This window comes from Emys orbicularis, chromosome 16 (genome assembly GCF_028017835.1).
Source record: "Emys orbicularis isolate rEmyOrb1 chromosome 16, rEmyOrb1.hap1, whole genome shotgun sequence".
Taxonomy (NCBI): Eukaryota; Metazoa; Chordata; order Testudines; family Emydidae; genus Emys; species Emys orbicularis.
In genome coordinates this window covers 25,483,818-25,505,579 of record NC_088698.1, presented here as the reverse complement: position 1 = coordinate 25,505,579, position 21,762 = coordinate 25,483,818, and the positions used below count along the sequence as shown (strand labels likewise).

Below are 21,762 nucleotides of genomic sequence, written 5' to 3'. Positions count from 1 at the left end.
AATGATGTGCCAACAAAAAGGACAGAAAAATCTTGTTAATCCCTAGGATGCTGGCATCTTCCAAATGGTCAGTGAAATGAATGGGACATTCACTGGAATAAAATGATTATTAGATATGGTAATTTTTAAAAGTCACAGTAAGTGTCTCAGTTATGTCATGGTCAATCTAGATTTTTAATATGAGTTAGGATCATTATGCTTCATGATATAAGAGAGTCACCCAATGGGTGTTAGGAAGAAGATTTTGCCTAAGTGCTGTTCAATTAGCAATTTACTATCTTGTGCATGTGTGTCTGGTACAAAGATTTTAACAGCATGAATGGATGGGGACACCATTAACCAGTGGCAAAAATCACTATGTTGTTATTCAGGTCATCCCAAATGAGTACTGCTAAAATGTATACCTCCCCCCTCCATCCCTCTCTTTATTTTCTATATGCCACGTAGGTTACACAAATACTGCTTCTAGGAATGTGATAGTGAGCTTCACAATTGTTTTTTAACTGGGACTGTATTTTGTATTCCTCTGCCTGTAAGTCCAGGTGCTTTGTGACCATGAGTCCCACTGTACAGGGCTCAGATTACACTAACAACTCTTAAGAGTGACCCACAAAAACAATTCTGTGCAAAATAATGTGACAATTTCAAGTCAGTATCTCAGGTCCTGCCAGGGCTAGCTGCATTGTAAATAGGGGCGTCTCCCTTGCCATTGGTATTATGCTAAGCACAGGACTGGCCTGAGTCTCTGACGGAGGAACATTTAAAGAGTCCAATTTGGTGCAGTAAAAGGAAGGTGGAAATGATTGTCTTGACAAGCTGTTATTTGTAAATGGCAGCTGACGCAAGCTGCTTAGAGGTTTAGAGTGTAGGAAATAGTCCCAGGAGGGCTGGATTAGTGGACAGAGTGCAGATGAGGCAGTCAAAGATGCAGGATATATTTATCCCATGGAGATCATCTCCATATAGTGTGTGCATGTGCACAACACACACACACACCCCTACCTTTATTCTATATTTGTGGTCTCCCAGGGGTTAACTTGTGTGTCTATCAGAAGTGACCATTTCTATTTGTGGGTTCAAGACACGTGGCTCAGCCCCTAACTTTCAGTCATAGATGTAAACACAAGTTGCAGGTGAGTTTCCCCCAAGACCTGTAACCTCTCCAAGAGTGCAAAGGGTCAAGTACATCAAGTGCTCGGATATGTTTATAAACATTTTGCTGCAGGGCAGCCTATTTCTCCAGCTTAGTACCTGGAAAGCTGTGTGCTATTCCATTTCAGAGGGCATGTGCCAGTTATCTGCTGAGATGTTGCCAAACACCACACAGTAGTGTAAGCAGGAAGTGACCCAGGGAACAACAGACCCGAACAGAAACGTTAAGGTATCAGGTATATAAAATGCAGGCAGGTAGTACTTTTCACTTTGGAGATATCTCTATGCCAATAATTTACATGGCTTACTGGAAAGTGCTCTGCTAGTTAGATTACAGTAGCACAGAGCCCACAACTGAGATTGGGACCCTACTCTGCTAGGTGCTGTATAGAGACAGTCCAAACCGCTTACAAATTGTTAAATTTACTGTGAGAAACCCCTCCCCCCCCCAAATTTGTAGCAAGATGACACAATTAAGTTTTTAAAGGTATGTGTTAACAAGGACTAACAGGCCATGTGCACTGTAAATCCAGGAGATATGTTTGAAGTTGTTTTATATTAATAATGCAGGTTTTTTAGGACAAAAATGTTTATTTCTCCTCAGTCACTGCTGGTAAACTGTTCTGTTGGGGTTTCTATTCTAATGTAGATAGAGAGGTAAATATTCTATGCTCAACTTCAGTGGCAGTGACTGTAATAACTACACTGCCCCTCTGTAGGGTAATAGGCCCCATACTGGCCATTATTAGGACTGCAAATTCATCTGCCTGCAACAATTGGATACTGATAATTGAAGCAATACATTACATTCAAGCCAACAAAGAACAACATGAAGCATCCATGCAGGGTACTCAGAGGGCCCATCTACAATAAAGCTACAGCCAAGTCAAGGGGCTGTGTGTTACAATGTGCTTCTAATCTGTGACAAACATGGTCATCTACATTACATACGTAAACCAGGTCCTCCACATCTGCCTCTCTCTGTCTCTCTCATAACTGAGCTGTAGACAGGTTAAGTGATTTGCCCAAGGTCACCAAGAAGTCTGTAGTAGCACAGGAAATAGAATCCAAGTCATCTAACTCCCAATCCTATGTTTTAGTCACAGCTTCTCTTGTCTCCCTTTAAAGCCAATAAGCTGATGTTCTTCAGACACACAGATTCCTTTTCCTTCCTGTGAAGGCTGTGAAATGAGCCAAGTTTGAAGTTTCTAGACAGTCAACTGTTTAAGTTATGCAAGTGCAAAAGATACAGGGCCCAATTCTCCTCTTCCTTACACCAGTTTTAGACTGGTAACTCCACTGAAGTCATGGTTTATACCAGTATAAGAAGTGAAAGGAAAGTTAGGCTCAAAGTACAGTATATTCCTTCCACCTTCCCCCATACACACACTCAGAAAAAGCCAGACCAATGGAAAGTTTCTTCCCAAAAAGAGGAATTGTTTTAAAAACATGGGGGGGGGGGGGGGAAGCTTTAGAATGGAAACTGGAACTCAACCATAACTATATATAACACTTCTGCTTACTCACCACAAATGAGTGGCATACAAGAGATTTTTAACTCTCACAGATTTTACTGCAGATTTTTAGTACAGTAACTTGCAGGCCTATGAAAGTGGATTGGGGAAGCCTGGGCAGTGATAATTGATGCTGCTTTATACAGAGCTGTCATCTGTAGGAACTAGATATGGGGCAAACCCAAAACCCCAGATCATAACACCTCCCACAAAATTTGGGAGGATTCAGAGCAACAAAACTATTAGAGAAAAGCCTAAGCCACAAAGAAACTGAAGTCTCTAACTCTCAATAAAACAAAGCGAAAGCCAGGGGCCAGAAAAGAAAGTCAGACCATCATTTACATCTCCATAGCACCTTTCCCTCCAATGTGCATGACAGTCACACAGTACCTCTGACGTGGGGTGGAGGGAAGATGCCTTCCGACACACTGCACAAAAGTGAAGTGGATGAGGAAAAGAAATTTTAAGCCAAGGACACCAGTAAAAACCCTATGTCTTAGATGTTCTGTTCCTAATGAGGCCAACAGAAATTCGCATTTCACTTCAGTGAGACTAGGCATAGGTTTCAAGCCTCAACATCAGTAGCCAGCTTCTCCTCCTGTGATACTTTCAGGCCCATGTACAAGTCCTGGAGCCCTAAAATTTCCACCTGTCCTGCAAGTGAGGGGGAAGAGGGGATTTAATGTTCTAGCAGGCTGAATTCCACTGAACAGCAGTGTATCTATAAAATGAAGAGACCTCGTCTACTGCAGAACATGGGGACTGCTACTGCACCAATGCCATAAACATTTCACTGACCAACAACAGTATCACCTGTGAGACCCATTGGGGCGAAAATTAAAACCTCTCATCAGCCACTGCATTTTGGAACACTAAATATTTTAGGATGGGGAAAAAACACCACCACCAGACAAACACAGACTAAAAACAGCACAACCAAAATACTGGCTGCCTTGAATATAAACCAACAGCTGACACTAGAGATATTTTGGCTTGCCCGAGGCGTATTTAATACTGCTCTCACAAATCAACTATTTGTCACTGTATCTGGAGGATTCTGTGATCTGTCATGCAATCAGAAAGTCACACTTCCTGTGATGCATATGACAGCAGCTCGACGGATTGCTAAACGCATAGATGAGATTTTCTTATTCAATATAGAACTATTCCATCACTGAAGAGTGCCATCAGCACAGTGTATTTGAATGAACAGCTGCCACAGCTACAGAAACCTAGGACTGGCTACCTGTGGGCTGCAGTATTCCCCAGCTGGCTACCCTATGAAGTTACAAACACATGGTATTATTACTTGTTATGTTAACTGGAAATAAGACATCCTAACACAGGCCCTGCCATGGCCTGGATGCCTCAAATGCACATCAAGCATTTACACTGCAAAGAATGAATAATAAAACTTTATAGGGCCTCCCTGGTTCTTCAAGTGCCTTACTAAAGCGGGGTAAGTAGTCTCACCCCCTCCCCACTTTATATATAGCAAGACAGAGGCCAAGAGTTAACGGTGCTAGCTTTAAATCTAGCTAGCACAGATAATAGTATAGATGTGGCAGCATGGGCTAACCACCTGAGTACAAGCCCACCACAGAACTTGGACACATTCAGGTTGCCAGCCCGTGCCATCCATCTTTACTACTATTACCTGTGCCAACCAGATTAAAGCTAGCTCAGGTATGCCTACCCCTACTACAGTCACACCTTCACCTGCAGTGTAGACGTAGCAAAAGTGACTTGATCAAAACTATGCAGCCAGACCATTAGACTTGAGGAATTCCTGGCTCCCATCCCATGGTCCATCCACTAGACCACACTGCCTCTCACTACAATAACAGTCCAAAGATACTATAGCTTACAACAGCATTACATCATGACTTTGTAATTATCTATGGGAATGGATGGGTGGGCCTTTGGTTCTTTCTAGCTGAATGTCCACCTTTATAAATGTAACTCTGCTGAAACATGCAGCTGATTGTTGCCAGTGGGCTGGGTGTTTTGGGAGGGACATGAAGAGTTGGAGGTTCATCACATTTGAGAGATTCTGCACTGCTGTTCAAACTGATGCCTGTAAATTCTGGAGAACGTTTTGGTCACTAAGCAACACAGAACTTTAATCCAGATTGCTACTTATCCCAGGGTCCAGTGTCACAGCTGTATCAGGTCATCTGATCAGAATTCCCATTGAAATCAGAGGGGATCTACACTTCAAATCCGATGGCACAATATACCCTGGATGTGCAGTTGTCCCATGGGACGATGGGAATCACTTGCTCAGGGAGAATCAAGTGCCTCTTACCTTTATTTCTTCTCCATTTTGGCTGTGCTCCCCCTGTAGCTTCTCTCTCAGCTTCCCAAGCTCTGCCCTCAAAGTGCCCATCTCCTGTTCCTTGGTTTGCAGATATGCTTCCAATTCCACCTTCTGCTCAATCAGCGCTTTCCCTTGAGCCTCAACTACTGTGATTCTGTGCCGAAGGTCATGATTAATTTTCATTAGCCTGTTCTGTTGTTGTTGCAGCTGCCATAAAGTGACACAATAAGTATGCCTCCATTAAACCAGGGTAAATTAAATCACAAGTATTAAATTAAAGAACTAGCAATAGGTTCCTTTTGTATTTATCTTGAAAGATCTCCTTTATTTCACATTCATTTTTAACCATTTAATTAATCTGCTACAATTGCAGTCTCCACAATTGGCTTTCAGAGTAAATGGAGATTTTTTTCTCCTGCAGCACAGAACATTATCCTCCAGGTATATCCAGCTTTTCAAATGCTACATTTTTCTTTGGAATCTATTTCAGCAAAGCAAGGTTCAGGGACTGGGTGTCTCATGGGATACTGGATCAAGCTTTGACCTAGATTGGAAGCTGTCAAGGTTATTACTGTCTGATTAGTATCAATCTATGTACAAAGATGCCAGGATTGTCACTCCGAAGCCTGTTGGGTCAGTGTGACGTGATGGAAATTGCTACAAGCATGGTATTAGCATGAGAGCTTGTTTTGTTTAGAATATCACCAGTTTCAGTCATTACTGGATTTCACAGTCTCTCACTGTCCAGTTTTTAAGTTCTGAGCCATTTTTGGCTTTTTTACACTTTATGAATTACATCTGCATGACAGCACAAGCTTTCACCTAATTACTTGTACCGTGGTAGTGCTTAGAGGACCCCAACTAACATCAGAGCCACACTGTGCCAGGCACTGTGCATACACGTAGTTTGAGACAGTCCCTGCCCTGCAGTGCTTACCATCTCAATAGACAGGACAGCCATTGGATGGAATGGGGAACTGCGGCAAAGAGACATTCTGTGACTTACTCAAGGTCACAGTTTGTGGCAGAGTCAGGAACTGAACGCAGGTCTCCTGAGTTCAGTCCAGAGCCTGAGCACAAGCCCGTCCATCCTCTCCTTGATGACTTTCTGGTAGTGTATGTGAAATGATGTAGTGGTTTCACTCCCTGTTTCTAGGGAGCAGGTGTCTGCATCACAAATCGCACCCCAGTGGGGCTTTCTTGTTGACAGGCTCAGCAGAGAAAAGCAAAGCTTAATGGGCCATGCAGCCCTCTCCTGTCCAGAGCTGATGCCTCCAAGGGTGAAGTTGGGCTATGTGAGCTGCGTGGAAAAGTTTGCATTGCCTAAGTGGAGATTTTCTAAAGGCTTTAGAGGAGTTAGGTGCCCAGTTCACACTGAAAGTCAATAGGAGTTGGGCACCCAATTCCCCTTTGGGCCTATGAAAAATCTGCTCCCCTGTCATTCTTGGTTTCCAGTCATGCCCACAATGTGCTAGGTTCTTTCCAGACACAGAAGAGGGTTTGGTGCCTGCCCTGAAGAGTTCACAGTCTTTTTACCTCTTCTATAGATACACAGAGGACTTGACTCTTCAGGGATAATAATCTGCCCATCCTTCACAAGCACTAAATTAATTTAAAACTGGTCATAAACATCTGTGTGGTTCCTTCAAGGGGGAAAAGAGCAAGAAACACTTACTGCCTCAACATCCTCATTTTTAAGTCCCAGTTCCCGGTCCTTGGCTCTAATCTCATCCCTTTGTTTATCTACCACTTCCTTCAGCTTCTTCATCACTTGCCTCTCCCTCTCCGACATTCCTGGTTTAAAGAACACAAAACAAAGAAAATAAACTGAGAATGATCATGACAATGGGGAGAAACATTTGGGAAAGGCACTGGACATAGTCTGATTCAGCCAGCAAAGGGGGAGAGGTTGTTGGTTAAATACCTTGGATAAAGAAAGAAAGGTTATTTAGCCAATATACTGGATTCATGGATGATGGGAAAACAGGCTATACAGTTCACAGGGTGTACCACAACACTGAAAGTGATGAATATGCTTCTGATCTATTTATAAGAAATGTATGTAATACCATTACTGTGCTTCTATATGATATATCCAGTGGTGATATGTATGTACTGATCCCATGGATGAATGGCCTGTAATCTAGTTAGCACTCCCTAAAAGGTTTTCTATTTAATGAAGAAAAAAGTTCTCTCTGGAGTGGGAGATGGCATTTTGCATTGGCAAGATCTATTCCGATTTTATACGCATGCCACTATACTGGGGCCTGAACTAACATTCTGCATCTCCATTTCTAGTTTCCTAGATCCTGCAGTCCAAAGTCAGAGCAAATTTAACAGGAGTTTAACCTGAGTTAGGATCGTGCCATATATGTTTTTTCCATTCTAACTTCTTCTCTCATTCCATTGTAGTGATTCAGATTTAAAATAATTACACTTTACAAGGGGGGAAAAAAGATAGAATTCCCTTGTAAAGCCTGTTTGAAGTGTTGTCAAAAATCTCTCCATCAATACTGTTTAAAGATTAACAAGGGATTAAATTAATTTGTAGTTTGACCAACAATTCATTAGGATAATATCAGAATCACAAAACTGGAAACTCTTCCCCCATTAACCACCTGTATGGAGAGACGATAGAGCACCTAAGGACTGCAGTTGTGGGCAGTATAGCAACAAAGAGAACAATAGCATATTGTCCTGCTAATGTAACCAAGTGTTTAAGATGATGAGGTTATAAATTCATTACAATTGCTTCACAGCTAATCATCATCATTCTACAGAGACCTGCAGTTTGATATTCTTAACAGATCAAGTAAAATAATTTTTAATTGTATCTAATACAGATACATAATTCTGTGCCAGTGAACAGGTGCCTGGGGCTAATGGGCTATTAACAGGGACACTAGAGATGCCCTGGCCAAAGTGCAATTTAGTGGTTAAAGCAGGAATCTGGGACTCAGAATCCAGGGTTCTTTGCCTAGTCCTGCCACTGACTGGCTGTGTGACCTTAAGCAAGGCACTTAACTGCTGTTCCTTAGCCTTCCCCTCTATTAACTACAGATTATAATAATTTACTTACCCCAATGGGGTAATTGTGAGGCCAAATTCAAAGCCCTTTTTAACACACTATGGCAATTCTCAGTTGAAATGTGCTGTGTAAGCAGATTTACCCACCTTGGGGTCGCAGTGTCTGTTCTTTGCTCTGTATCATGAGCTGACTCATTCCTTACTGGTTTTTCCTTTTGTCACTTGGGGTGTGAGTAGACCCCAAACCCAGGTGACACAAACTCCCTCACCCCAAGTCAGAGTAGAACCCTTTTAAGAGCCCTGCCCAGAAAAGCACTGATGTTAACAGTGCACTGAGAACAGGCAAGAGCAAGACAAACCTGAAAGAGACAAGTGGGTGGAAGAGAGTGAGTAATTCCACTCCCCTACTGGGAGCCTGCCTTTGACTGCCAGTTTTTCTACAGCTTGCAATTTGGAGCAGGTGCAGGTTCCTAATGAGGTGCAAAAGCACATTACTGCAAAGGGGGAGAATAGCAGTTCCCCTCTGCCACGGCAAAGGAAGTCAGGAAGCTACTTGAGCTATGCAAAAGTAGAAGAAAGGTAATCTCTACTAGAGCATTGGAGGGAGGAGTGGTAAATAGGAAAAGCTATTAAGTTGTTTTAGAGGGTGTGTTACTGTCAACATCTATAAAGCCTTTGGAGTGACTCAGCTGTTCATGGTGAGCTTATTTGTCTTATATTTATTTTCTTTTATTTCTCAATAAACTGCTTAAACCTGCCAGCCCTACTTCTGGGGCCTGATTCTCACTTTCTCCAGTCTCTAGTGCTTTGCAGGAGAACAATGATTCTTATTCACTTCAGTGGGTGTTACTGGTATCCTGTGGGGAAGAGAAATGGGCTTCTGGACTACCCACTGGTTTCCTTTTCATTATGTCTGCACTCGCCTGTTGAAGCACACACCTGGGGAGCTAGGATGCTGTGATCCTATTCCCAGTGCTGCTACTGACTCTCTGTATGATCTTGGGCAAGTCACTACACCTCGGTGTTTCTGTTTCCTGATTTGTAAAACAGGAATAGTATTACAATGCACCCCTGCTAACTTTTACAAAGGAACAAGAGCCCCATTACAAATGAGTAAGTGAACAAGCCAGCATAGCTTCGCACTGTGTGCTTTTACACAGGTATCTTGTCAACAGTAGTTCCATTTTATGGATAATACTTCATAGCCTGCTAGCAAATATCAGTAGGGTTCTGTGTGGGCACTGGGACTCACCCATGTGGAGCCAGTTGCAAGATCAGGCCTAAAACACCTGCCCTTAAAAACTTTCCTTCAAAGTACAGGGGGACTAGCTGTTCTAAAAAGCAAGTTTCTCCCATACCTAATTCATGAGGAAAGTGTTTGAGATTCATAGCTAGCAGGTGCTATTTAAGGAGCAAAGTCCCCCTCCTCTTTTGTTTTCCTCTTTAACTCTTGGTGAATATGGAAGATTTCAGATGTCTACACAGATCACTGGGCTTTTTTCCAGGACAAGGGTGGGTGGGGATGTTTTTGTTCCACAATCATTTTACTCCTCTACATTTTTCTTAAACATGCAACGAGTGCACTAAGTGTGAAATAATTAACCCTGAATGATTCAAAATCGTGTATCTGCAAGATGTTAAAATGGCACACCCAGCTGGTTTCCCTAAGCACATCCCATCAGCAATTTCCTTTGGATTTGTGTGGTTGATGCATTGTTCCATGGGATGGTAAGAAAGCAAGCAGTTTAAAAAAAATCTTGACTGTTTATGGTTAGGGACTCTGTCTACTGATGCATTTGTAGAGCAGGGCACAGGGCCCACAATATAAATACTTAATTTAAATATACTGCTTGCCCCTACATTTGCAAGAGGATTTTAATAGGAACTGTCTAGATCATGGTTAAGGGTTCTTGACTTATCCCCTGTTAGGAAAATGATGAATAAGGGCTTGATTCTACTGACTTACTTGGGAGCAGGGTCAGGCCCTGTCTGAGTTTTCATCAAAGGGATTAAGGATCATGGAAATTAAAGATGTAGGACAAGGCTTATGAGATCATTGAGGATGTCTCCATGCAAGTGCAGGCTACAGTCTCCAAGAAGGAGTTGTCTGATGTTACAATACGATGCTTGAAGTCAGATTAAAGATCCAAATATGGGGTAGGACAGGTTCCAGGATAAGCAGACGCAAAATCTCATCTCCTCCCTGGTGATTGTGGGTTCTGATCCTGTGAGCTGCGGGGCAGCCCACAACTCCCATTGCCTTACTAGACTGAGCTGAGGTTGCTCTGCACATTCCAGGATTTGGCCCTTAGGCCATATCTCTAGGCAGAAGAATTAACTTGACACAGTAACGCTTTCTTTAAGACTGTAGATTGTCTCTTACCTGAAACTGGCCTCAGTAACTGGGAACCGAACCAAACCAAATCCCCACCCAAGTCTGATTTCAGGATCTGATGAGAAGTGGAGAGTAACTGGGTGTCTTTAGAACACATACTTGAGAGGTTTTTGTGATTCTTGTTTGTTGAGATCTCCTGCTTATTGTACCCATCACAACGCTGATCCTACCTGAGATGGCAGGATGTGTGACCTCCTGTCATGGCATCTGTGCTGCTCTATAAGCTGAGCAGTATATCTGAATGCCCTCTCTGACGTGCCTTGGGCCAGATCCAAGGTCTGACCTTGGATCAGTGGGGGTTACACCAGGGATATAGTCTGTTCAGTCACTGGCGTTATGCCAGGTATTAATTTGGTCTCATGAGTAGGAGTCACATTTTTAACATTGCAGCTGCAGCCCAAGATCCTGCTGTATTTACTTAGAATTCTGTTTTCTGCCACGCAATTTTCATATTAACCTTGCTCTGCTTCTTGAAGGCCTCTGCTCAAACTCCCAAAGACCAGGGGCTCACGCTTACTGCTGTTCTGTCCTGCATACCTTAAGGATGAGTTGCTACAGGCCATTCTTCAAGATAAAAGATCTGCCTTCTGGAACAAGGCCACTAGAAGTATTTCACTAGGTTTCCCTTTAATTGTTTGAGCACTCACAGTGTGTTTATTCAAAGTACAGAAGTCCTTGCTCCAAAGGACCCCAGTCTATATAGATGCAGAGTACTGGCTAAACATTATTATACATATGATACATAGGTTCACATGTCTACCTTTCTGTTGCTGCTGAATATTTCCTTTAAATACACTCAGTATGTGGGGGTGGGTTATTATTAATACTGCATTTGTCATAGATTCAGTGATTTTCCTATAATATTCATGATGCTGAGACAATGGGAGTTCTACAGGTGCTGTGACAGTGGACGACAACTTGAACCAATTTCCCTGAGAAACTTGAAAGCTGCCTGTATAAAACCTGAGCTGTGTGGGAGACTGAGATGCATCAGGAATGCTCAGAATTAGGGCTCATCGTTTCTCATGTGGTCCCAGGGGTGGGGAATCAAATTTGGTGATTTCTCTGGGTTTGGAGGGTAGCAGAGCTCAGACAGCTGGGTTGAGACCCACTGCAGTTCCTGCTGCCTTTGCTGAGAGAGGGAGTTTGAGCCTCTTCACACTGAAGTCCCTGGCAAAAATCCCATTGACTTCCACGGTGCAGAATCCGGCTCAGAAATAGGAAAGCAGCATTGGAGAAGGGATGGCAGCCTCTCTCTCCTGCCTTTCACCCATCACAGCTGCTGCAGAGATGAACCCTGCTTGTCAGGAGAGGGGTTCAGGACTACTATAAAGTGGCTTTAAGCCATTGTTATTGCAAAGGAAATGCAGATTTTGATGACGGTACTGCGAGCTGTCACTCTTGCCAATTTTGTTTACTATAAATATGTGATTTTAACCCTTTTAGTCTCTCCTTCCATGAGTGACTGTGACTTCAAATAACCATTACTGATATTCATGTGGCACCTATGAGATCCGCTCATGGGCCAGGACACCCATGTGCTACAGGTCGTGCAATCACCAAGCAAAGAGCCAGTTCCTGCCGCAAAGAGCTTACCATCTAGATATATGACAAGAGAAGACAGATACAGCCAGAAGAGTGCAAGGAAACAGTGACACAGTACTGGGCAGTGGTTTTAATATCACCAACCGAAAGCCCTCATTATCACTGAAAGACCTCACAGAAGATTTATGTTTTCAGGAGGGATATGAATGCAGTGGGGTGCAGGAGTTCCAAGTGTAGTAAACCGAGGCTACGTACATTCAGATACCACAGTCATTGCCAGGGATTGAACCTGAGCTCTTAACACCAAAGCCACAGGCCTCTGCCGCTTGAGAGGACTTCTGTAGTTATCTGCTGATTCAGCAGCAGACTGTTAGTCCCAGACCAGCCACTAGGAGACATGATCACGCCTACTAAATCATGCTAGGGTGTAAAGATTAGAACCTGATTACAGCTACATGAACTGAGCTTTGGGACTTGGAAAGCTGCATCCAGCAACTCACTGTGTGTCTGGTTATTTTTTTTCTACTCTGTCAATCAGTTGCCCTTAAAATCAAGCATCTGTTTCAGTGTTTCCTACCAGAACAAATTAAAACTTTAACATGATGTGCAGTCCAATCCTGGTCCCATTTGTTAACAAGCAAAATTCTCTAGTGGGAATAGGCATCAATAACTCCCATGTCAGACATAAGGGATTCCCAGTTAGGATCATTGTTAATCTATATCAGTTTGAGTCAAATTCTGCTCTCACTGAAATAAATGAGATGTTGGCACTTAGCGTATTTGTCTTCTCATACAGTTTTTTCTGTCTCTACCACACAAAGTAAAAATAACCTTGAAAAGCATGTCTGGCACCTGCTTGGCTATCTAAATTAAAGAGTTATTACTGTATTTAAATACAAGCATATAAACTGCACTGAATTGGTCACCCATTGACATGTTTTTGTCCAATTTTTTTATAGTCTATGACTCATCTTTATTTATTTCATATTCTGACACTTTTCATGGAATCAATAGTCCATTAAATTCTAAGGAAATTGCAAAAATTAGATCAAATACAGCCTGTTAAATTGGAAGAGCTGCATTTATTTTAAAGAAACAGTGATCTTGAGAGGGTAAGATATCCTTTTTTGTAATATGCCATTAACACTCTTCTGCACATCAAGTACAATGGTACTCAAGTCTAAGGGCTGAATTCAATGCTGGTGAAGCAGGTGCATTGGGGAGGCAAAGGGTTAAGTGCCATTAGCCACTAGTAAGTGCCTGGCCTTTACAAGGTCTCAAGATGAAGTACTGTTACTTTTAAAAAATATTTTTAAATGAGCAGAATGTTTACTCTGATCTTTGATCTGAGCAGTTGTACTAACAGGCTATGATCCTGCAGGTGGATGTCTGTGCCTGTGCAGAGACCCAGTGAAGTCAGCATGGCTCCAGATGGGCACCAGAATCTGTCCACACAGAACCAATTGCAGTATTGGATTGTGGTTCAGGACCGTGATCAGCTAATCAGATTTCTGCCCATTTAATACTGTGAGAGACAAAACCTCCCAACTAGCCTTAGAACTTGAGAACTGAGATGAAGCAAGTGCTTAAAGTTATGGCTCTCTCTCCTTGGTGCTTACGGACTGTCCTGATTATAAATTTAGCCTCACTCCCAAAATAAAACTCATTATGAGGCCTGAATTAGTATTTAATTCCTTCCTGTAACCACTTCCCCCTCTTTGTGCATTTTATTGAGATGGTTTCTGAAATTCTGGCAAGACATCTGAGACCACATGGTGATTTTTCAAAATATGAATTCCCCCACCCCTGAACGCTGCATGTTGTGGATTAATTGGTATTCTGATAATTCAGCAGAAGGGAGCCTGAATAATTGCTTTACAATCAATTATGATGAATTAAATGCCCAAGTGTGAATGCTGATTTGTATATTTCCACACTATCATACGCATACAATTATTAAGTGGTTAGATCTATCTATATTTAAAAAAACTTCATTAAAGGAAATTAACAAGTTGCTATCCTCAAAAAATGTTATGTTAAACCAAAAGAAAACTTGGTTTTGCTTTTTTAAATTGTTTCTCATCCATACAAGTGAATAACTCTGTTCCAGTCTTTATTTTGTTTCCAGAATTTATTCGCAGCTTTTGTATCCCGATAAAACAGACCTGCAACAATCTACAGGAACAAGCTGAAATGTACAGTCAAGACACTTTGATCAGGGATGACTTAAAAAAAAAAAAAAAAAGATACTATCACTGAATTTCAAATGTTAAACTTGCCTTCGTGTTTCTGAAATTCCTCTTCTGTGAAATTGATGTCTTTGTGCGACAGGTTTGTCATCAGCTGTTTGTTCTCTTCCTGAAGCTGAGCAATTTGGGTAAGAAGATCCTGTGCTTCCCCTCTCCATACATCCTCCACCAGTTCTAATTCCTAAAGTAAAGCCGGATCATGACAGAACATTAATGCTGTAATATATACAATCAATAGCCTTTGACCAAAACTATTTGCAGAATACACTAGCAATTGTCCTCTAAAGCTATCCTTTTATAATAATACTCTGAACTTCTAGCCAAGGACCTCAATGATTACTCCCCTTTCACAGATAGCCATATAATCTCTGTATGCCTCAGTTGCCTTTCTCAAGGTCACAACAGAAGTCCATATAAGAGGCACGAATTGAAGCCAGATCCCCTGAGTTCTAGGCAGCAGACTCAAAGTGTAGTATAAACACACTGTTCACAACACTTGTGAGGTCAGTCAGTGGCAGAGTTGGACATGCTATTTTTTTTTTTTTTTTTTAAGATCACAATGTTCCATAACAGTACAGTTTAGATTAGTGATGGTGCCATGTATGATACTGTAGAATATAGAGGGTTTTTTTTCATGTTGGAACCCAGAGCTCCTGTTACCCAGGCTTCTGTTTTAACCATTAGCTTATGCTTCCTTTTTCTTATTCTAATATACTGTAATCACATTTTGCAGTGTTAACTATACAGAGAACAGCAAAACTATTCAAAATAGCAACTACCTTTATTCAGGCCACTTTGTGTCAAGAGCAGCTGTTACCAATTCCAGGAAAGGTCAAATTAGGATACTAAGTATAAAGACCTCCTGGAATAGTGGAGACCATATTTATATCTATATTTTGAAAGCTTCATCACAAATATCAGTATTTCTCACTGTGGACAATCTGTGCTCCATTTTAATGTATGTGCTGTGATTAACAAGAAAGCCATGCTCAGAACATGGAATCCTAGGCTGAGCTACTTGCTGATTTTTCCACATGTAATTCTACAGGAGCGTGTTGTAACTATATGAAACTTCAAAATCAAAGCACAGGTCTAACACAGGGCTAGAGTTAACTTTGCTGAAAATAATACAAAATAGATAGGCTTGGCAGAATTAATTTTATTTTAAATAATTTTGATGGATATCAATTTTTAAGCAATTATTTTAAATGTTTATAAATTGTTTGCAGTTGTGCTAAACTATGGGTTTAAAAAAATGCTTAAGTTTTAAATTTTCAAAGTTGTGGGAAATTATGGGGGGCTCCTAAGGGAGAGTTCAGACAATAATTATTTAATAACAGTAGACTTTGAGATTCAAAAAGTTAGTTTTATAACTGTTAAAATACAAACTGTCAACAGCACATGTCAAAATATGCAAAGTAAATATCCTTAAATCAAACTCTACGAAGTTCTCAACAAGCATTTTCCTTACTTTGCGTCTCTATAAGTTTTGATTATTATTGACGGAAATATTTTGTCAGTTTGTGTGTGCAGTGAAATCAATGTTTATCAATAACAATCAAATCCTTCCACCCCTAATGCTAGATCTAAATAAAAACTCTTTCTTACAAAATTAGAAGACTATGTTGGCACAAGAACATCTGGGTATAAACTGGCCATGAATACATTTAGACTGGAAATTAGAAGAAGGTTTCTAAGCATAAGAAGAATGAGGTTCTAAAAGAGCCTTCCACTGGAAGTTCTGGGGACAAACAACCTAAATCATTTTAAGGAGAAACTTGATAAACTTCTGATGGGATTTTATGATGGGGATGCCGGAGACAGCAGGGGATTGGATCTGATGACCCAGGAGGTCCCTCCTAGTCCTATGTCCCTATGAAACCACACTACCATCCATTTTCAAGCCCAATTACACAGTCATTTTAGTCCAAAATTTAGCCTCATGTAGTTGTTACTTATAGTTTCCAAGAGCATGCTTGGTGCTTTACAGACTAGACGGAGATGGAAGGATCGCTGTTGGGGGGCTGAACTATTGGAGGAGCACAGGGGAATGACAAACTGATCCCCATGTTACGGATATTAAGGTGTATTACCATTCTCTCTACTCTGAAATATTTATATCTATGGGAAAAACTTACATCTGTGCTTAAACTTTTTGCCAGATCCCACATATTGTAGCCCCTAGAATGACATGTGATCATCACATGTCAAGGGAAACTTTAAAAACATGCACTGACTTTTAGGAGTGTCCACACTGAGTATCAACTAATATTAAAGTTTCTGGTGCTGCTACCCACTATAGCATTCTCTTTTAATAGTGAAAAAGTGATTTTCACCTACTCACTGTTTGATGGCCTCTATAAAATAAGTCGGTGGCTCTCAGGTCATAGTAGTTTTTACCAGACAGGTGCTCAGTTCACAAAAATGCCATGAGAGTTAGGTGTCAAGGGATAAAGTTCCAGTCTAGCAGAGGGACCAAGGATTGAAGAGGGCTGGAGAATGAGTTACCTGATCATTCAGAAATAGTTCTCTAGATCGGGGGGTCTTAGAAGGGCAAGGAAAGGGGAGTGGGAAGAAAATCTGCTCCGGCCCGTTTTGTTTCTGTTATGTGGATCAAAAGAGACGAGATCACTCTCTACGGATTTACCAGTACTTTTTCCCTCCTTCACTTCTAAAGGCACTATTGCACACAATTCCTATCTGTGTGAGAATGTTAGGTGAGAAGTCTCTAGGCCAGCACTGGGCTTTTTAATATATTTAGCTAAATTTCTACCTGATATCTTTGCAGGGTTTGGGGAAGTTTTGTATTGAACTATATCTTGAGTTTGTAGGGTTAGCTTTGAGAAATTCTATAAATATCTTTATTTTGTATCTGTGTCAGCAACTAGCAATAGTACAAGAAGACACCAGTGATGACACGGGATTGAGTTTGCTAATAGAAGCAATTTTTATCCAAATCACAGTTATTTGGATAGTTTTCTAAATAAACCCAATCACTTCTAATACAATAATCAAAGCCGCTCATGCTGTCCTGCTGCCACATTAGGGTAACAGGGTTTGAGAAAAGGTGTCTGTCTCTGGCATCCAGGTGAGCAGGAGGGGGAGCACTATGTTGGTAGCAGCTTAGTCCAAATATTGCATTGCTCCTCAGAGAGGCCATATCAGTTTCAGATCTGGGAGAGGTGGGTCTAGGCCCACCCAATATTAAAGGCCCGTGCCCTCAGCTAAGCCCGAGGAACCACTAAGCGCAGGCTACAAGTGAGTGTGTGGGATAATGAAGGAAAAACAGGGATGGAAGTGAGGTCAACGGTTGAAAATCAGGGAACCAGAAGAGGAACTGAACAGAGGAGCCCAGACAGCGCCCACCGCTCCTCACAGGTGTCTAAGGGTATGTCTACTCTGCAATTAAAAACCTGTGGCTGGCCCGTGCCAGCTGACTCGGGGTCGCCAGGCTCAGGCTAAGGGGCTGTTTAATTGCAGCGTTGAGGTTCTGGCTTGGGCTGGAGCCTGGGCTCTAGAACCCTGCAAGGTGGGAGGATCCAAGTTCCCGCTGGACTGTCTACACTGCAACTAAACAGCCCCTCAGCCCAAGCCCCGTGAGCTCCAGTCAGCTGGCACAGGCCAGCTGCAGGGGTCTAATTGCAGTGTAGCCACACCCTGAGGAGTCATTGGACACGGCACAGAGGGAACAGAAATAGGCCCCACAGTCACCCCCGTCCAGTTTCCTCCTCCTGGACTGATAGATGGCCATCGTGGCCAGCCCCAGAGCCGCCCTAGTGGACTGAGCAGGAGTCTGGGAGACAGACCCTCGGAAGTTTGCTCGGGTCTGGCACTGGCTTTCAACCTCTGGGTCTTTCCCTGTCCGGCAAAGGAGGAGGCTATTTACCCGCCCCCCTCCCCAGGGCATTGTCCTCAGTGTTCCGACAGAGCTCTGCTCCCGGGCGGGCCGAGCCCCTGGAGGGGCGAGCCGGGCTAAGCCGGAGGAAAGGGGATATGGGCGGGGGAATCTCCCCGGAGAAAAGTCCCTCCGTGAAGCGGTTTGTATCTGGCACACCCCCGCTCCATGTCACTCAGAGCCGGGCCCCTTCCCACCTCCATCATTTCCTCTGGCTCCCCGGGCGGGGGCCTGCAGCGCCTCGGACCCATCCCCCGGCTCCTCTCGCTCTTTGTGTTCGAATCCGCCGAGGGAAGAAAGTCTGGCGGGGCCAGAGCCGGGGGGACAGCGGAGGGAAGTCCCAGCCTCGGGCGGCAGCAAGGGGCAGGATTTAGGGGGCGGCAGCCCGCCCCCCACCCCCCCGAGCCGGGCGGTGGGTCCCTCCAGCAGTTTGCAGAGGAGTCCTAGCACTTCCCACGGCAAAGCGGGCGGGACAAGTTTAGCATTGCGCCCCCCTTCCGTTGTGAATGCACAAGAGCCCCCCCCCCTTCTACCGTCTCCTTTCTTCCCTAACCCCCTCCCCCCAATCCCCCACCTTCTGGTGCTTCTTCTCCTTCTCGATCCGGTCCATCCTCTCCAGCCGGAGCCGATCCAGCTCCAGCCGCAGCTCCTCCATTTCGGGGTTGATGTGATTGCGGCTCACCAGCACCTCCAGGATCTCCAGCACCCGCACCACCTTGGGCATGAGGCGGGCGATGGCCTCGCAGCCGTGCTGGTCAATGACCCGCTCGAACTCCTGCCCCACCAGCGAGGCGATGTCGTACACGTCCATGACCGTCAGCTCCGCCACGTTCTTCTCCAGGGCCGAGGAGGAGACACCCCCACCCCCGTCCATGGCTCGCCGGTTCCTGCGGCGCCCGGGAGTCCCTCATAGACCGCAGCCGCCACCCCCCAACGCCGGAGCCGCCCGCCCTTCCCAAGCAGCAACTCGCCAACTTCTGCTCGGGGCTGCGCTGTTAAACGGGGCTGCTGCAGGCTGCGCGCTGGCCTGGCATTTGGATCGGAACAGCTGAAGGCAGCCGAGAGCGAGAGCTCCCCCACCAATCCCACCTCCCTGCCTGCCTCCTCCTCTCCACCCTGCTCGGTGCCAATAACACGAGCCTGTCACCATGCGAGGAGGAGGACACCACGCATGCCTGCTGCCTTCCAAGTTGGGATAGCAGGAGTTGGGGATGGGAAACGAGATTTTGGGAGCACGTGATGCACCAGATTGCCTTTTTTTTTTTTCACTAGGAAATACTTCCTGCGTGTCTTCCTGCTGGTCGATCTTGTGTTTACACCTCTCCACGCCAGCCTCACTGGAAATCAGTGTGGCGCATCAAACAGCATGTCTGTGTAAAGTTTCAGAGTAGCAGCCGTGTTAGTCTCTATCCGCAAAAAGAACAGGAGTACTTGTGGCACCTTAGAGACTAACACATTTCTTAGAGCATAAGCTTTTGTGGGCTACAGCCCACTTCTTCAGATGCATATAGAGTGAAACATATATTGAGGAGATATATATATATACACACCTACAGAGACAACTCCCACCTGTTCATGCTCTCTGTATGTGTGTATATATATCTCCTCAATATATGTTCCATTCTATATGCATCCAAAGAAGTGGGCTGTAGCCCACGAAAGCTTATGCTCTAATAAATTTGTTAGTCTCTAAGGTGCCACAAGTACTCCTGTTCTTTTTGTGTAAAGTGTAAGTCTGGATGGGGGGGTGGGGAGAAGCTGGAGAAATGTGATGTCAACAGTAAAAGTTCACTTAAAACTGTTAGCTTGATATCTCTCCGCTATTATTTCTCCTGGATAAATATTGTATAGATTTACATATTCTTTATTTAATGTTCCCCTCGCCTCAACAGTTGTACACCCTCAGCAGGTCTGATTTCATCTGAATTACAGGTTTGTCTGTTGCCACAATTGTTCGCTGTACAGCAAAAAAAGAAAATAGCTACATCAAGATACAGTACGTAATACAGTTTTATTATGCTGATGTAACAAATAATTATTTAGTATTAAATTATAGTGTGATCGCATGTTACTTGGGATACAGAAACAACAAGGAGATTTTTAAATCTGCGTTGAATTAAAAAGATTTACATATTTTATTAATCATATCTAGCTCATACATTTTCTCATAAGTGGATCTCAAAGCACCTTAAAAAGGAGGCAGAAAAAGTTTTGAGAATTCTTTCTTAAGTGAACAGAAAATTTTTAAACATGAATTTTAAAAGTGTTTCGCAGTGGGAACAGAGGATCTGATCCTACAAACAAGTTACTACCATCATTAGAAGTCACTTTGTAGTTAGTGGCATTACCTAGGATAGAAAACATTTGAGCCCCATCCTGTAAACATGGAAGTCAGTGTGTCTGCTCAGGTGTACAGGGTCCACTAGCACAGATCCAGTTGCAGGTTTTGAGCCCTAATATTGGAGTAAATTGATTTTGCTGGCTTAATTGATCATTGTTTTTACCTTTGGGCCTGATCCTGCAAACACTACCAGGCATAATGTTCTAAGAAGTCTCATTGACATTGGTAGTAACTGTCTGTAGAATTGGACTCTGCTCTGGAATTTTTATTTAATGTAAATAGTTTTTTTATATATACTAAACTATGTATATGTATTAATTGGAGTTTAATACTTTTTTTGCTTATGCTGATAAATGTATATTATTTATATGGAACACAAAAGTGTATCAGATACTTTGCAGATAAATAAAACATCCCATTCTCTGCCCTGAAGTGATTAGTTTAGACCCTTATCCTGCAATCCAATAAATGCATTGCAAGATCAGGGCCCTAATTTTAGACAATGAATGACAGCAACAAACAATGGGATTGGAATAAGGGGGAAAGTTACAATAAATAAATTAATAAAGATGTGACTTACTGATAATATCTTATATACTGTGATTTTGGACCTGCTCCTGCATTTCTTTCATACACACAAAATGTCCATTGATGTGAGTGGGAGCTTTGAATGCACAGAAGCATTGCAACATTGGGCTGTGTATGCAGCGAAACTGATTCACTTCAGCTGTCAGTATCACATTACATTCCATCATAAGTGGTAAAATTACTAACTTCCCCATATTGGCCAGGAGCAGGAGGCATTCATGTTCATTGAATTGTGTGGCTCTATGGGCAAAGAAAACAGTCCAAATGTATTTGGGTTGAACACTCTACTTCCTTGCTTAGCATTAGTCACAAAGCATCCAGGTTATCCAGTAAAAATTTACTTTTATACTTTTTGTTAACGAACTTTTTAGGTGCAAAAATGCTCCAGTGTAGAAGAGAGAAGGGATGAGAGTGAATAACAGCAAAGTCATCACTTCATGGAAAATATGGCTTAAGGGGGCATGAAAAGCTATGGGGGTATAATGAGAATACATGAAAGGCCACACGAGGGCACCTCAGAGGAGCAAATGTGCTGTGAACTGAATATCTTGTCTGGATTAAATAAAGATGAAAAAAGAATCCATGTGACCACAGAGTCAATCATGAAAAATTGCCCAGCCTTACATACGAATGTGGAGGGGGAAAAAAATAATAAACTGGATAGGATAGCAAAAACCAAGACTAGATACAGCTGTAGGGAGAAAGCTGTAAAGGGAAGTATGGTAGAACATCACTA

At 42.9% G+C, this 21,762-nt stretch overlaps 1 protein-coding gene across 1 annotated transcript in view; it reads right to left on the bottom strand.

Annotated features, from left to right (window-relative positions):
- Window positions 1–18,971, bottom strand: part of RILPL1 (Rab interacting lysosomal protein like 1) — a 33,622-nt gene extending 14,651 nt beyond the window's left edge. The window contains exons 1-4 of the mRNA XM_065417921.1: window positions 18,672–18,971; window positions 14,233–14,383; window positions 6,662–6,780; window positions 4,975–5,193 (exon numbers count right to left, since the gene is read on the bottom strand). Of these exons, the coding sequence (XP_065273993.1) occupies window positions 4,975–5,193; window positions 6,662–6,780; window positions 14,233–14,383; window positions 18,672–18,971 (789 nt within the window). The remainder of the gene's footprint in view (window positions 1–4,974; window positions 5,194–6,661; window positions 6,781–14,232; window positions 14,384–18,671) is intronic.
- Between the last annotated feature and the right edge of the window lie 2,791 nt (window positions 18,972–21,762).